This window comes from Tursiops truncatus, chromosome 1 (assembly GCF_011762595.2).
Source record: "Tursiops truncatus isolate mTurTru1 chromosome 1, mTurTru1.mat.Y, whole genome shotgun sequence".
Lineage (NCBI taxonomy): Eukaryota > Metazoa > Chordata > Mammalia > Artiodactyla > Delphinidae > Tursiops > Tursiops truncatus.
The window spans coordinates 155339839-155353937 of NC_047034.1; the positions used below are offsets into that span (position 1 = coordinate 155339839).

The following is a 14099-nucleotide window of genomic DNA, read 5'->3' on the forward strand; positions in this document are numbered from 1 at the left end:
ACACAGCCTGCAGGGGGTTAGTGCACCACCGCTGGCTGGGAGGGAGTCCGGAAAAAGTCTGGACCTGCCGAAGAGGCAAGAGACTTTTTCTTCCCTCTTTGTTTCCTGGTTCGTGAGGAGAGGGGATTAAGAGCGCTGCTTAAAGGAGCTCCAGAGACGGGCGCGAGCCGCGGCTAAAAGCGCGGACCCCAGAGACGGGCATGAGACGCTAACGCTGCTGCTGCCGCCACCAAGAAGCCTGTGTGCGAGCACAGGTCACTATCCACACCCCGCTTCCGGGGAGCCTGTGCAGCCCGCCACCGCCAGGGTCCCGGGATCCAGGGACAACTTCCCCGGGAGAACGCACGGCGCGCCTCAGGCTGGTGCAACATCACGCCGGCCTCTGCCGCCGCAGGCTCACCCCGCACTCCGTGCCCCTCCCTCCCCCCCCACCCCCGGCCTGAGTGAGCCAGAGCCCCCGAATCAGCGGCTCCTTTAACCCTGTCCTGTCTGAGCAAAAAACAGACGCCCTCCAGCGACCTACACGCAGAGGCAGGGCCAAATCCAAAGCTGAGCCCCTGGGAGCTGTGAGAACAAAGAGAAAGGGAAATCTCTCCCAGCAGCCTCAGAAGCAGCGGATTAAAGCTCCACAATCAACTTGACGTACCCTGCATCTGTGGAATACCTGAATAGACAACGAATCATCCCAAAATTGACGAGGTGGACTTCGAGAGCAAAATCTATGATTTTTTTCCCCTTTTCCTCTTTTTGTGAATGTGTATGTGTATGCTTCTGTGTGAGATCTTGTCTGTATAGCTTTGCTTCCACCATTTGTCCTAGGGTTCTATCCGTCCATTGTTTATTTTTTTCTTAATAATTAATTTTAATTTTAATAACTTTATTATACTTTACCTTCATTCTTTTTCTTTCTTTCTTTCTTTCCTTCCTTCCCTCCTTTAGACAACGAATCATCCCAAATTGAGGAGGTGGACTTTGAGTGCAAGATTTATGATTTTTTTCCCCTTTACCTCTTTTTGTGAGGGTGTATGTGTATGCTTCTGTGTAAGATTTTGTCTGTATAGCTTTGCTTCTAACATTTGTCCTAAGGTACTATCCGTCCCTTTGTTTTTTCTAAATAATTATTTTTTAATTCAATAACTTTATTATACTTTATTTTATTTTACTGTATCTTCTTTCTGTCTTTTTTCCTTCCTTCCCTCCTTCCTTCCTTCCTCCCTCCCTCCTTTCTTTCCTTCTTGCCTTCTTTCCTTCTTTTCTTCTTTCTTTCTTTCTTCCTTCCTTCCTTCCTTCCTTCCCTCCTTTCTTTCTTTCTTTCTTCTTTCTTTCTTTCTTCATACTTCTACTAATTCTTTCTTTCTACTTTTTCTCCCTTTTATTCTGAGTCATGTGGACGAAAGGCTCTTGGTGCTACAGCCAGGAGTCAGTGCTGTGCCTCTGAGGTGGGAGAGCCAACTTCAGGACACTGGTCCACAAGAGACCTCCCAGCTCCACATAATATCAAATGGCGAAAATCTCCCAGAGATCTCCATCTCAACACCAGCACCCAGCTTCACTCAACGACCAGCAAGCTACAGTGCTGGACACCCTATGCCAAACAGCTAGCAAGACAGGAACACAACCCCACCCATTAGCAGAGAGGCTGCCTAAAATCATAATAAGTCCACAACACCCCAAAACACCACCAGACGTGGACCTGCCCACCAGAAAGACAAGATCTTTGTCCAGCCTCATCCACCAGAGCACAGGCACTAGTCCCCTCCACCAGGAAGCCTACACAACCCACTGAACCAACTTTAGCCACTGGGGACAGACACCAAAAACAATGGGAACTACGAACCTGCAGCCTGCAAAAAGGAGACCCCAAACACAGTAAGATAAGCAAAATGAGAAGACAGAAAAACACACAGCAGATGAAGGAGCAAGATAAAAACCCACCAGACCTAACAAATGAAGAGGAAATAGGCAGTCTACCTGAAAAAGAATTCAGAATAATGATAATAAACATGATCCAAAATCTTGGAAATAGAATAGACAAAATGCAAGAAACATTTAACAAGGACCTAGAAGAACTAAAGATGAAACAAACAACGATGAACAACACAATGAATGAAATTAAAAAGACTCTAGATGGGATCAGTAGCAGAATAACTGAGGCAGAAGAACGGATAAGTGACCTGGAAGATAAAATAGTGGAAATAACTACTGCAGAGCAGAATAAAGAAAAAAGAATGAAAAGAACTGAGGACAGTCTCAGAGACCTCTGGGACAACATTAAACACACCAACATTCGAATTATAGGGGTTCCAGAAGAAGAAGAGAAAAAGAAAGGGACTGAGAAAATATTTGAAGAGATTATAGTTGAAAACTTCCCTAATATGGGAAAGGAAATAGTTAATCAAGTCCAGGAAGCACAGAGAGTCCCATACAGGACAAATCCAAGGAGAAATATGCCAAGACACATGTTAATCAAACTGTCAAAAATTAAATACAAAGAAAACATATTAAAAGCAGCAAGGGTAAAACAACAAATAACACACAAGGGAATCCCCATAAGGTTAACAGCTGATCTTTCAGCAGAAACTCTGCAAGCCAGAAGGGACTGGCAGGACATATTTAAAGTGATGAAGGAGAAAAACCTGCAACCAAGATTACTCTACCCAGCAAGGATCTCATTCAGATTTGATGGAGAAATTAAAACCTTTACAGACAAGCAAAAGCTGAGAGAGTTCAGCACCACCAAACCAGCTTTACAACAAATGCTAAAGGAACTTCTCTAGGCAAGAAACACAAGAGAAGGAAAAGACCTACAATAACAAACCCAAAACAATTAAGAAAATGGGAATAGGAACATACATATCGATAATTACCTTAAATGTAAATGGACTAAATGCTCCCACCAAAAGACACAGATTGGCTGAATGGATACAAAAACAAGCCCAATATATATGCTGTCTACAAGAGACCCACTTCGGACCTAGAGACACATACAGACTGAAAGTAAGGGGATGGAAAAAGATATTCCATGCAAATGGAAACCAAAAGAAAGCTGGAGTAGCAATTCTCATATCAGACAAAATAGACTTTAAAATAAAGACTATTAGAAGAGACAAAGAAGGACACTACATAATAATCAAGGGATCGATCCAAGAAGAATATATAACAATTGTAAATATTTATGCACCCAACATAGGAGCACCTCAATACATAAGGCAAATACTAACAGCCATAAAAGGGGAAATCAACAGTAACACATTCATAGTAGGGGACTTTAACACCCCACTTTCACCAATGGACAGATCATCCAAAATGAAAATAAATAAGGAAACACAAGCTTTAAATGATACATTAAACAAGATGGACTTAATTGATATTTATAGGACATTCCATCCAAAAACAACAGAATACACATTTTTCTCAAGTGCTCATGGAACATTCTCCAGGATAGATCATATCTTGGGTCACAAATCAAGCCTTGGTAAATTTAAGACAATTGAAATTGTATCAAGTATCTTTTCCGACCACAATGCTATGTGACTAGATATCAATTACAGGAAAAGATCTGTAAAAAATACAACACGTGGAGGCTAAACAATACACTACTTAATAACGAAGTGATCACTGAAGAAATCAAAGAGGAAATAAAAAAATACCTAGAAACAAATGACAATGGAGACATGACGACCCAAAACCTATGGGATGCAGCAAAAGCAGTTCTAAGAGGCAAGTTTATAGCAATACAATCCTACCTTAAGAAACAGGAAACATCTCGAATAAACAACCTAACCTTGCACCTAAAGGAATTAGAGAAAGAAGAACAAAAAAAAAAAAACCCCAAAGTTAGCAGAAGGAAAGAAATCATAAAAATCAGATCAGAAATAAATGAAAAAGAAATGAAGGAAATGATAGCAAAGATCAATAAAACTAAAAGCTGGTTCTTTGAGAAGATAAACAAAATTGATAAACCATTATCCAGACTCATCAAGAAAAAAAGGGAGAAGACTCAAATCAATAGAATTAGAAATGAAAAAGGAGAAGTAACAACTGACACTGCAGAAATACAAAAGATCATGAGAGATTACTACAAGCAACTCTATGCCAATAAAATGGACAACCTGGAAGAAATGGACAAATTCTTAGAAATGCACAACCTGCCAAGACTGAATCAGGAAGAAATAGAAAATATGAACAGACCAATCACAAGCACTGAAATTGAAACTGTGATTAAAAATCTTCCAACAAACAAAAGCCCAGGACCAGATAGCTTCACAGGCGAATTCTATCAAACATTTAGAGAAGAGCTAACACGTATCCTTCTCAAACTCTTCCAAAATATAGCAGAGGGAGGAACACTCCCAAACTCATTCTACGAGGCCGCCATCACCCTGATACCTAAACCAGGCAAGGATGTCACAAAGAAAGAAAACTACAGGCCAATATCACTAATGAACATAGATGCAAAAATCCTCAACAAAATACTAGCAAACAGAATCCAACAGCACATTAAAAGGATCATACACCATGATCAAATGGGGTTTATTCCAGGAATGCAAGGATTCTTCAATATACGCAAATCAATCAACGTGATACACCATATTAACAAATTGAAGGAGAAAAACCATATGATCATCTCAATAGATGCAGAGAAAGCTTTCGGCAAAATTCAACACCCATTTATGATAAAAACCCTGCAGAAAGTAGGCATAGAGGGAACTTTCCTCAACATAATAAAGGCCATATATGACAAACACACAGCCAACATTGTCCTCAATGGTGAAAAACTGAAAGCATTTCCATTAAGATCAGGAACAAGACAAGGTTGCCCACTCTCACCACTCTTATTCAACATAGTTTTGGAAGTTTGAGCCACAGCAATCAGAGAACAAAAGGAAATAAAAAGAATCCAAATCGGAAAAGAAGAAGTAAGCTGTCACTATTTGCAGATGACATGATACTATACATAGAGAATCCTAAAGATGCTGCCAGAAAACTACTAGAGCTAATCAATGAATTTGGTAAAGTAGCAGGATACAAAATTAATGCACAGAAATCTCTGGCATTCCTATACACTAATGATGAAAAAATCTGAAAATGAAATCAAGAAAACACTCCCATTTACCACTGCAACAAAAAAAATAAAATATCTAGGAATAAACCTACCTAAGGATACAAAAGACCTGTATGCAGAAAATTATAAGATACTGATGAAAAAAATTAAAGATGATACAAATAGATGGAGAGATATACCATGTTCTTGGACTGGAAGAATCAACATTGTGAAAATGACTCTACTACCCAAAGCAATCTACAGATTCAATGCAATCCCTATCAAACTACCATGGCATTTTTCACAGAACTAGAACAAAAAATTTCACAATTTGTATGGAAACACAAAAGACCCCGAATAGCCAAAGCAATCTTGAGAACAAAAAACGGAGCTGGAGGAATCAGGCTCCCTGACTTCAGACTATACTACAAAGCTACAGTAATCAAGACAGTATGGTACTGGCACAAAAACAGAAAGATAGATCAATGGAACAGGATAGAAAGCCCAGAGATAAACCCACGCACATATGGTCACCTTATCTTTGATAAAGGAGGCAGGAATGTACAGTGGAGAAAGGACAGCCTCTTCAATAAGTGGTGCTGGGAAAACTGGACAGGTACATGTAAAAGTGTGAGATAGATCACTTCCTAACACCATACACAAAAATAAGCTCAAAATGGATTAAAGACCTAAATGTAAGGCCAGAAACTATCAAACTCTTAGAGGAAAACAAAGGCAGAACACTCTATGACATAAATCACAGCAAGATCCTTTTTGACCCACCTCCTAGAGAAATGGAAATAAAAACAAAAATAAACAAATGGGACCTAATGAAACTTCAAAGCTTTTGCACAGCAAAGGAGACCATAAACAAGACCAAAAGACAACCCTCAGAATGGGAGAAAATAATTGCAAATGAAGCAACTGACAAAGGATTAATCTCCAAAATTTATAAGCAGCTCATGCAACCCAATCCAAAAATGGGCAGAAGACCTAAATAGACATTTCTCCAAAGAAGATATACAGACTGCCAACAAACACATGAAAGAATGCTCAACATCATTAATCATTAGAGAAATGCAAATCAAAACTACAATGAGATATCACCTCACACCAGTCAGAATGGCCATCATCAAAAAATCTAGCAACAATAAATGCTGGAGAGGGTGTGGAGAAAAGGGAACCCTCTTGCACTGCTGGTGGGAATGTGAATTGGTGCAGCCACTATGGAGAACAGTACGGAGGTTCCATAAAAAACTACAAATAGAACTACCATATGACCCAGCAATCCCACTACTGGGCATATACCCTGAGAAAACCATAATTCAAAAAGAGTCATGTACCAAAATGTTCATTGCAGCTCTATTTACAATAGCCCGGAGATGGAAACAACCTAAGTGTCCATCATCAGATGAATGGATAAAGAAGATGTGGCACATATATACAATGGAATATTACTCAGCCATAAAAAAAACCCGAAATTGAGCTATTTGTAATGAGGTGTGTAGACCTAGAGTCTGTCATACAGAGTGAAGTAAGTCAGAAAGAGAAAGACAAATACCATATGCTAACACATATATATGGAATTTAAGGGGAAAAAATGTCATGAAGAACCTAGGGGTAAGACAGGAATAAAGACGCAGATCTACTAGAGAATGGACTTGAGGATATGGGGAGGGGGAAGGGTAAGCTGTGACAAAGTGAGAGAGTTGCAAGGACATATATACACTACCAAATGTAAGGTAGATAACTAGTGGGAAGCAGCTGCATAGCACAGGGAGATCAGGTCGGTGCTTTGTGACCGCCTGGAGGGGTGGGATAGGGAGGGTGGGAGGGAGGGAGATGCAAGAGGGAAGAGATATGGGAACATATGTATATGTAAAACTGATTCACTTTGTTATAAAGTGGAAACTAACACACCATTGTAAAGCAATTATACTCCAATAAAGATGTAAAAAACAATATTAATGTATAAGAAGCCTACTCTTTCTAATCCTTACCTGTTGACTCTACGAGGCCGTTTTTCTGGTTTAATATCCACATCATAGTGATACACATCTATTTTAGGAATCTGAACCTGAAAATGATTGGCTAACAGTCGAATTGGTTTTCCAACAGTTCCAAGGCCAGGACGACGAGGCGGCTGAAACAGGCTGGTTGGAGGTCCTGAAGAGAATGAAAGATATTTGATGTGCTATTTGTTTGTGAAGGATAATATTCCCTTCATGATCATGATGATGATGATAATAGCTACAATTGGAAATTCCCTGGTGGTCCAGTGATTAGGACTCTGCACTCTTACTGCCAAGAACCCGGGTTCAATCCCTGGTCCAGGAACTAAATTCCCACAAGCCACGTGGCACGACCAAAACAAAATAAAAATAGTTACAATTATTGAGATCTTATTATTCACTGAACATACTCTGATATACAAAGATCAAAAGTTTTTTGACCTAAGACTCTCTAGATTTCTAAATATTTTGCCATGTTGCTATTATTCTGAATATGGGGGATGTCAACATTAGACACAGTATGATGAACCCTCAGAGGCAATCTACTGTCTAAAACCTTTTATCAGCATCAGTAGATCTACAGCTAGGCTTACAAAATTATATGCATTTTAAAATAAAACCATCTCGGACTTCCCTGGTGGCGTGGTGATTAAGAATCCGCCTGCCAATGCAGGGGACACAGGTTGGAGCCCTGGTCCGGGAAGATCCCACATGCAGTGGAGCAACTAAGCCCGTGCACCACAACTGAGCCTGCACTCTAGAGCCCATGTGCCACAACTACTGAAGCCCGCATGCCTAGAGCCCGTGCTCTGCAACAAGAGAAGCCACCACAATAAGTAGCCTGCACACCCCAATGAAGAGTAGCCCCCGCTCGCCACAAGTAGAGAAAGCCCGTGCGCAGCAAAGAAGACCCAACACAGCCAAAAATAAATAAATTTTAAAAAAATAAAATAAAAAAAAAAAACAGTACTGAGGCTGAGAAACCTTGGTCTAGATACGGCAGTCATTCCAAATTATTCCACTGATGGTTCACAAGATATTCCATAAAAAGAAAGGATTCCATAAGCTAAAGAAACTGCATATTCCCTCCCCTGCTTAAAATTCCAATGTATATTATCGTGTTAAATTCTCTAAGAAGTCATGTAATAAATAAACCTGTTAAACTTTAACTCATCATTTACCTAACTTGTTTTTCCCTAGAACACACCCGCACACACACACTCTTTCTCTCTCTGTTTTTATTTATTTATTTAAATTTTTTTTTGATGTGGGCCATTTTTTAAATATAAATTTATTTATTTAATTTATTTATTTGTGGTTGTGTTGGGTCTTCATTGCTGTGCGCAGGCTTTCTCTAGTTGCAGCAAGCAGGGGCTACTCTTCGTTGCGGTGCACAGGCTTTTCGTTGTGGCAGCTTCTCTTGTTGCGGATCACAGGCTGTAGGTGCGCAGGCTTCAGTAGTTGTGGCTCGCGAGCTCTAGAGCGCAGGCTTAGTAGTTGTGGCACATGGGCTTAGTTGCTCCACGGCATGTAGGATCTTCCTCGACCAGGGCTCGAACCCGTGTCCCCTGCATTGGCAGGTGGATGCTTAACCACTGCGCCACCAGGGAAGCCCCTGATGTGGGCCATTTTTTAAGTCTTTATTGAATTTGTTACAATATTGCTTCTGTTTTATGTTTTGGTTTTTTGGCCGCTAGGCATGTGGGATCCTAGCTCCCGACCAGGGATCAATGCCGCACCCCCTGCACTGGAAGGCGAAGTCTTAACCACTGGACCACCAGGGAAGTCCCTCTCTCTGTTTTTAAAATCAAACATCTATCAATACTCAGTAGATAAGGATTTAGGGAAACACAGTCTGGGAAATATCTGTCTACAGAAAATCTTACTCCTTTTTGATTATAATGTCAAATGGACACTGGTCTAAAAAATAAACATCTTTTCTGCTGTGCATATGTGTTGAGTAAAGTGAGCTGTGTTTACAAAGGAAAGTTACAACAGGTTTTCTTGTTGCAATGGTATTTCACCAAGAACAAAGACAATTCAGTAAGGAGAGAAAACTTTGCAGCAAGAAGCTGTTTTGGTCCAATATCACTTAGGAAAATCAAAGCAAACACTTTAATGAAATTTGTGTTGACAGATCACTACATACTAATTCTTAAAGTACTGAAAATCTTTTCACGTATTAAATTCACTGTTCCTTCTTCCCCTAAATTATACTCATCCTTCAAAACTCAGGTTGAGTGCAACCTCCTTGGAAAGCCTTTCCAGAATCTCCCAGGCTGGAGGATGCATGTTCTGTGTTCCCAAGAACTTCTGTATAAGGGAGCACTTAGGACAAGTACCTAGCTTGTTAAATTACTGTCTCCTTCACTAGACTGTAAACTCTTAGAAGAAATGGACTTCCAGTTCGTTGTTATCTCAATACCTAATTCAATGATGAGCACATTGTAGGAATTCAATAAATGTTGAACAGAACAGTACCAATAATCCCTGTAGCAGATCCAGGTAGAAACTAAATAGAAACCTAGTCATTTCTAAAACAAAAGAATTGACGATTATCTTTTCATTAAAACAAAAAAGCACTTAATTTATACTAAAAATATTATTATTCCTTGGAGTTGAGTTCCACTTCTGGTGAACAAGGGGATCTACTCTTGGTGCGATACGGCATTTATAAACAAGGTAAGAAGTAGATAATAAATAATATCAGAGGTAGACAGGCATACTGAATTAACCCAATTAAATCACATAAAAAAGTCAGCCCTGCATATTCCAAGATATGCTTAAGCAATCTTTGTATCGCAAATCCAGCTTTATGACAGAAATTTGCAAACAGAAATTTGGATCAAGTGACTTGCCCAAGGACGTATGACTAGACTAGGTCTCCTTACTCCCAGTTCAGGGCTTTTTCTTCTCCAATTTACTTCACAATCCTATGGCATCTATACCTCTCTAAAGTACTTGATGCCCTTTAAAGAGGCAGAGGCAGAAGAAATGAAGGAAAGGGACTAAGAAGTGGAGAAAAGCAGAGTGTGTGTCTTTTCCATGGCAAGAGAGAAAAGTTAGAAGGTGAGTGATCATTCCTTTTAATAAGTTTAGAAGTCTTACTCAGAAAGATATATTCTAAAATTGTTCATCCCCAAAGCTGGTTTCTTTGAATTTATCAAACGACTTACGAAGAAATAAATCACAGTGGCTGAGGCTCTGGAACTCCTGGTTTTACCACTCCCTAACTGCATGACGTAGGGCCAGTTTCTTAGCCAATCTGTGCATCAGTTTCCTTATCTATAACATGGAGGAGGTATGATAATAATAGCATCCATCTCATAAGGCTACTGTGAGGATCTCATGAGACAATGTATATAAAAGGCTTAACACGGTGCCTCACAATGGGAAGCACTCGATAAATGTTAGCTATTATGACTGAGCTTGCATAAATGTTATAGTTATTGCTCAAAGGTCTTCATGTGGGGAGCATCTCCAAAATTTAGTGACAAAGTCAGAGAATGACATCTTCCAAAAAGGTAACAAATATGACTCAATACAGAGTAGATGAAGTCAGCTTAATAGAAGAGGAGGGCATTAGACGAGGAGTCAGGTGACCCGGACTCATCCTCACCACTCAGCCTTGAGACCTTGATAAAGTCACTTAAGCTCTCTGATCCTATTTTCTCATCTGTAAAATGGGGATCATACCTGCCTTGCCTACCTCACAGAGAATTAAATGAGCTAACAGCTAAGAAAGCACTTTCCAAACTGTAAAGCACTGTAAAAATCAATATTACTATTAATATAAGCAAAATAAATGGTAATATAATTAAATATATTTATTTCCAAGTTATTGTTGTCAGAAATCGAAATTGCGTGAGGGAGAGCAGAGCAAGACTAAACATGCTTCAATGATTGTTCAAGCTAGGAGAGAACAGAGCACTAGATCCATGTGCTTTAACAAAGAAGCAGGAAAGCTTCTCTAGGTTCTTAGCCTGGATGAAACATTCCACAAGACTATCAACTCCCTTTGCTCTAATTCCATGCTCAGCAAGCAGCTTCTTGTTTTTAACTGGGTTTCCAAGGTACTGTGACACCAGAAAAGGAGTCTGCTAGACAGCAAGCAAGAAAATATTCCAGTCAACGGAAAAGATCTACGTGACATCGTGGCTTATTCATTAGTGTATTATGAATGTGGTTAGTGAGAATTAATTTTCCTCAATCCTGGGTGAAATGATAAGTCCTGCAAAATCTAAAATCAAACCAAAAAGAGAGTCCCTGGGATGTTCCTAACACCACCAGGTTGATCTTTTCCATGAAATTTGGTTTGTATACACAGTTACAGAGTCTCTTTCAATATCAGCTCATAAATGCAACAGTTGATTCAATTATGACTTTCTAGCAGGGGAGGGAGGGAAGAAACATAATTGTTGAGTATCTCCAATGCACTGCTATCTACAACAAGACTTCCCACATACATTACCTTATTTCATTCTCACAACAATCTTGCAGCACATAATTATTATTACCCTTTTTTATAGATGCGGAAATGAAAGTTCAAAGGAATTAAGTAATTTGCCCAAGGTTATACAACTATTAAATTACTAGATTGGATTTGAACAGAAGTCTGTTACATTCCTAAAGACCTGATCATGCCTTTAGCCGGGGGACATAGCTGAAGTAACCCTGTGTAATACACTGAGGTTTATCAAATAATATTAATGTGACAAAACCAATTTATTTTTAAAAGGCATATGAAATTTGACTACGAAGTCCTTTAAAAAATACTCTAAGGGGCTTCCCTGGTGGCGCAGTGGTTAAGAATCCGCCTGCCAATGCAGGGGACACGGGTTCGAGCCCTGGTACGGTAAGATCCTACATGCCTCGGAGCAACTAAGCCCGTGCGCCATGACTACTGAGCCTGTGCTCTAGAGCCCACGGGCCACAACTACTGAAGCCCGAGTGCCTAGAGCCCATGTTCCGCAACAAGAGAAGCCACCGCAACGAGAAGCCTACACACCACAACGAAGAGTAGCCCCTGCTCGCTGCAACTAGAGAAAGCCATGCACAGCAACGAAGAACCAAAGCAGCCAAAATAAATAAATTAATTAAAAAGAATCCCAAAACTCTAGGGACTTCCCGGGCGGTCCAGTGGTTAAGACTTCGCCTTCCAGTGCAGAGGGTGGGGGGTTGGATCCCTGGTCCAGGAGCTAAGATCCCACATGCCTCATGGCCAAAAAAACCAAAACATAAAACAAAAGCAATACTGTAATAAATTCAATAAAGACTTAAAAAAAAATACTCCAAGCAGCAAATTAAAGTGGAGTTGAATAATTCATCTATGTAAACAAGTTTCAAGTAAACAAGCTTGAAAAGTTTCCAAACTCAAACGGTAGACTGAGTTTTCTATGCACTAAAAAAATGAAATGCTCTACAACTAAGACTACTATGTAGATAAGGTATGATATTAAAGTTAATTCTAACACAGCCCCTAAACCCTGCCCTACTTAGCCAAGACATCAGAAACTTGTTGGGGTTCCAGGTGGGAGCAGCAGACTCCAATCTGCAGGGCATTTGTTACAACTTGGAATGGTTCTTCTTGTTTGGGCAGAGTCGAGGAGATAACCAGAGGCCATTCATAATACAGTTTCCAAAGCACTTTCTCCTTCATTTGATCCTCACAACTACTTCTAACCCAATTAGAAGATACTCAGAGTATTAAAGCCGGAGCTGGAGCCTCTGGCTGGTAACTCGCCTGTCACTGAGGAGCCACGACAGACCACTCTGGGTCTCTCGCACAGACTGACAGGTAGAGGCCGAAGGCCACATTCCCCGACACGTCAGGGCCTTTGAGAAAGGGTGGACACTTTGCCCCTTGGCCTTCGGGGCTAATGAGAAGTGTTTAGGGGAAGTTCTCTTTCTTCCTTATCTGAGGGCTCTGGACTGTCTTTCAGTGCAAAGAAAAATAGGGGTGCGGCCCCAAGCCAAGAATACCCCTGGTAGTAGATGGTGGAGTCCTTGCTGGTCTGGTCCGGTCAGGGCCAGGCCTCCACTGCGCACCTGGCACAGATCGCGTCCCTTCTGAAGCCCAAACTGGCCTCGCCTCCACCCTGGAGCACAAACCACCTCCCTGAGGTTGGGTCAGGTCTCCCTGAGACCTGGGGACGCGGGTCACCTTCCTCCGTGACCTCGTTCCTTCCTTAGACCTCGGGAACTGGCTCAGATCTCCAGGCTGGGGCGCGGAACCCCCCCCCCCCGGCCGAGGCCAGGGTCAGCTCCCTCCGCCTTGTGCAATGGGGTCCCCCTCCCCCAGGCCTGACGGCCCAACCCAGGTACGCACAAGCCGATGGGGGCCACGGGGAGCTGCCAGCCCGTCCGCCCGCCCACCCGTCCCCGGGTACGGTCCTGGTCCCGGCCCGAGCGTCCTCCTCACCGGGTCCCAGAGCCTCCATGGCGGCGGCGGGGGCCGCCTCGCCGCGGTCCCCGGCGCCTCCCGCTCCGGGCCCCGCCGCCGCCGCCGCCGCCGCCGCCGCCGCCGCGGCGTAACGCTTGATCTCCGGAATATTGGCGCTATGGGGGCGCCGCGGAGACGCGGGCGCTGAGCAAGGGGCGGCGGCGGCGCCCGGCCCGGGGACAGGGACCCGGCTCCCGCGGCTCTTCCGGCCTCAGCGACAACAAAAACAATCCCCGCCGCCGCCGCCAGCGGGAGCGGGAGCGGGAGCCAGCGCGCGCGCCCGTCGGGCGGGGAGAGGGCGCGGGGCGCGCGCGGCCAGGGGTCCCGGCTCACGGAGGGGGCGTGCACAGCCCCGGAAGCCGGGTCCACCCGGCCCGGCGTGGGGCAGAGGCGGGGTGGGCGGGGGTGGGCGCGCGCGCCCTGAGGGGGCAGCGCCCAGAGGACGTGTCGGGGGCGCGCCCGCCCGCCCGCACTGCCCTGTAGCCCAGGGAGGCCTTCCCCGGCGAAGGGCTCTGGGGGGGTCTACATGCTGTCCTCCCAGAGAATTCCAATACACAAGTGCCCGGAGAAAGATCGGGATTGCAGACCCCACTGATCCAGA

General features: G+C 42.8%; 1 protein-coding gene across 5 annotated transcripts in view; it reads right to left on the reverse strand.

Moving 5' to 3' along the window:
* The window catches only part of LOC101336783 (protein argonaute-4), a 45866-nt gene extending 32074 nt beyond the window's left edge, over window positions 1–13792 (reverse strand). Inside the window, exons 1-2 of one of the 5 annotated variants that reach the window (XR_012326043.1) lie at window positions 13478–13792; window positions 7045–7210 (exon numbers count right to left, since the gene is read on the reverse strand). Coding sequence is in view for 1 of the 5 variants with exons in the window: in XM_019938131.3 (XP_019793690.1) it covers window positions 7045–7210; window positions 13478–13496 (185 nt within the window). In the remaining 4 variants the exon portion in view is untranslated. Of the gene's footprint in view, window positions 1–7044; window positions 7211–13477 lie in introns of those variants that run through there. The other 4 variants (XM_019938131.3, XM_019938132.3, XM_073792071.1 and 1 more) reach the window with 4 other exon arrangements.
* Between the last annotated feature and the right edge of the window lie 307 nt (window positions 13793–14099).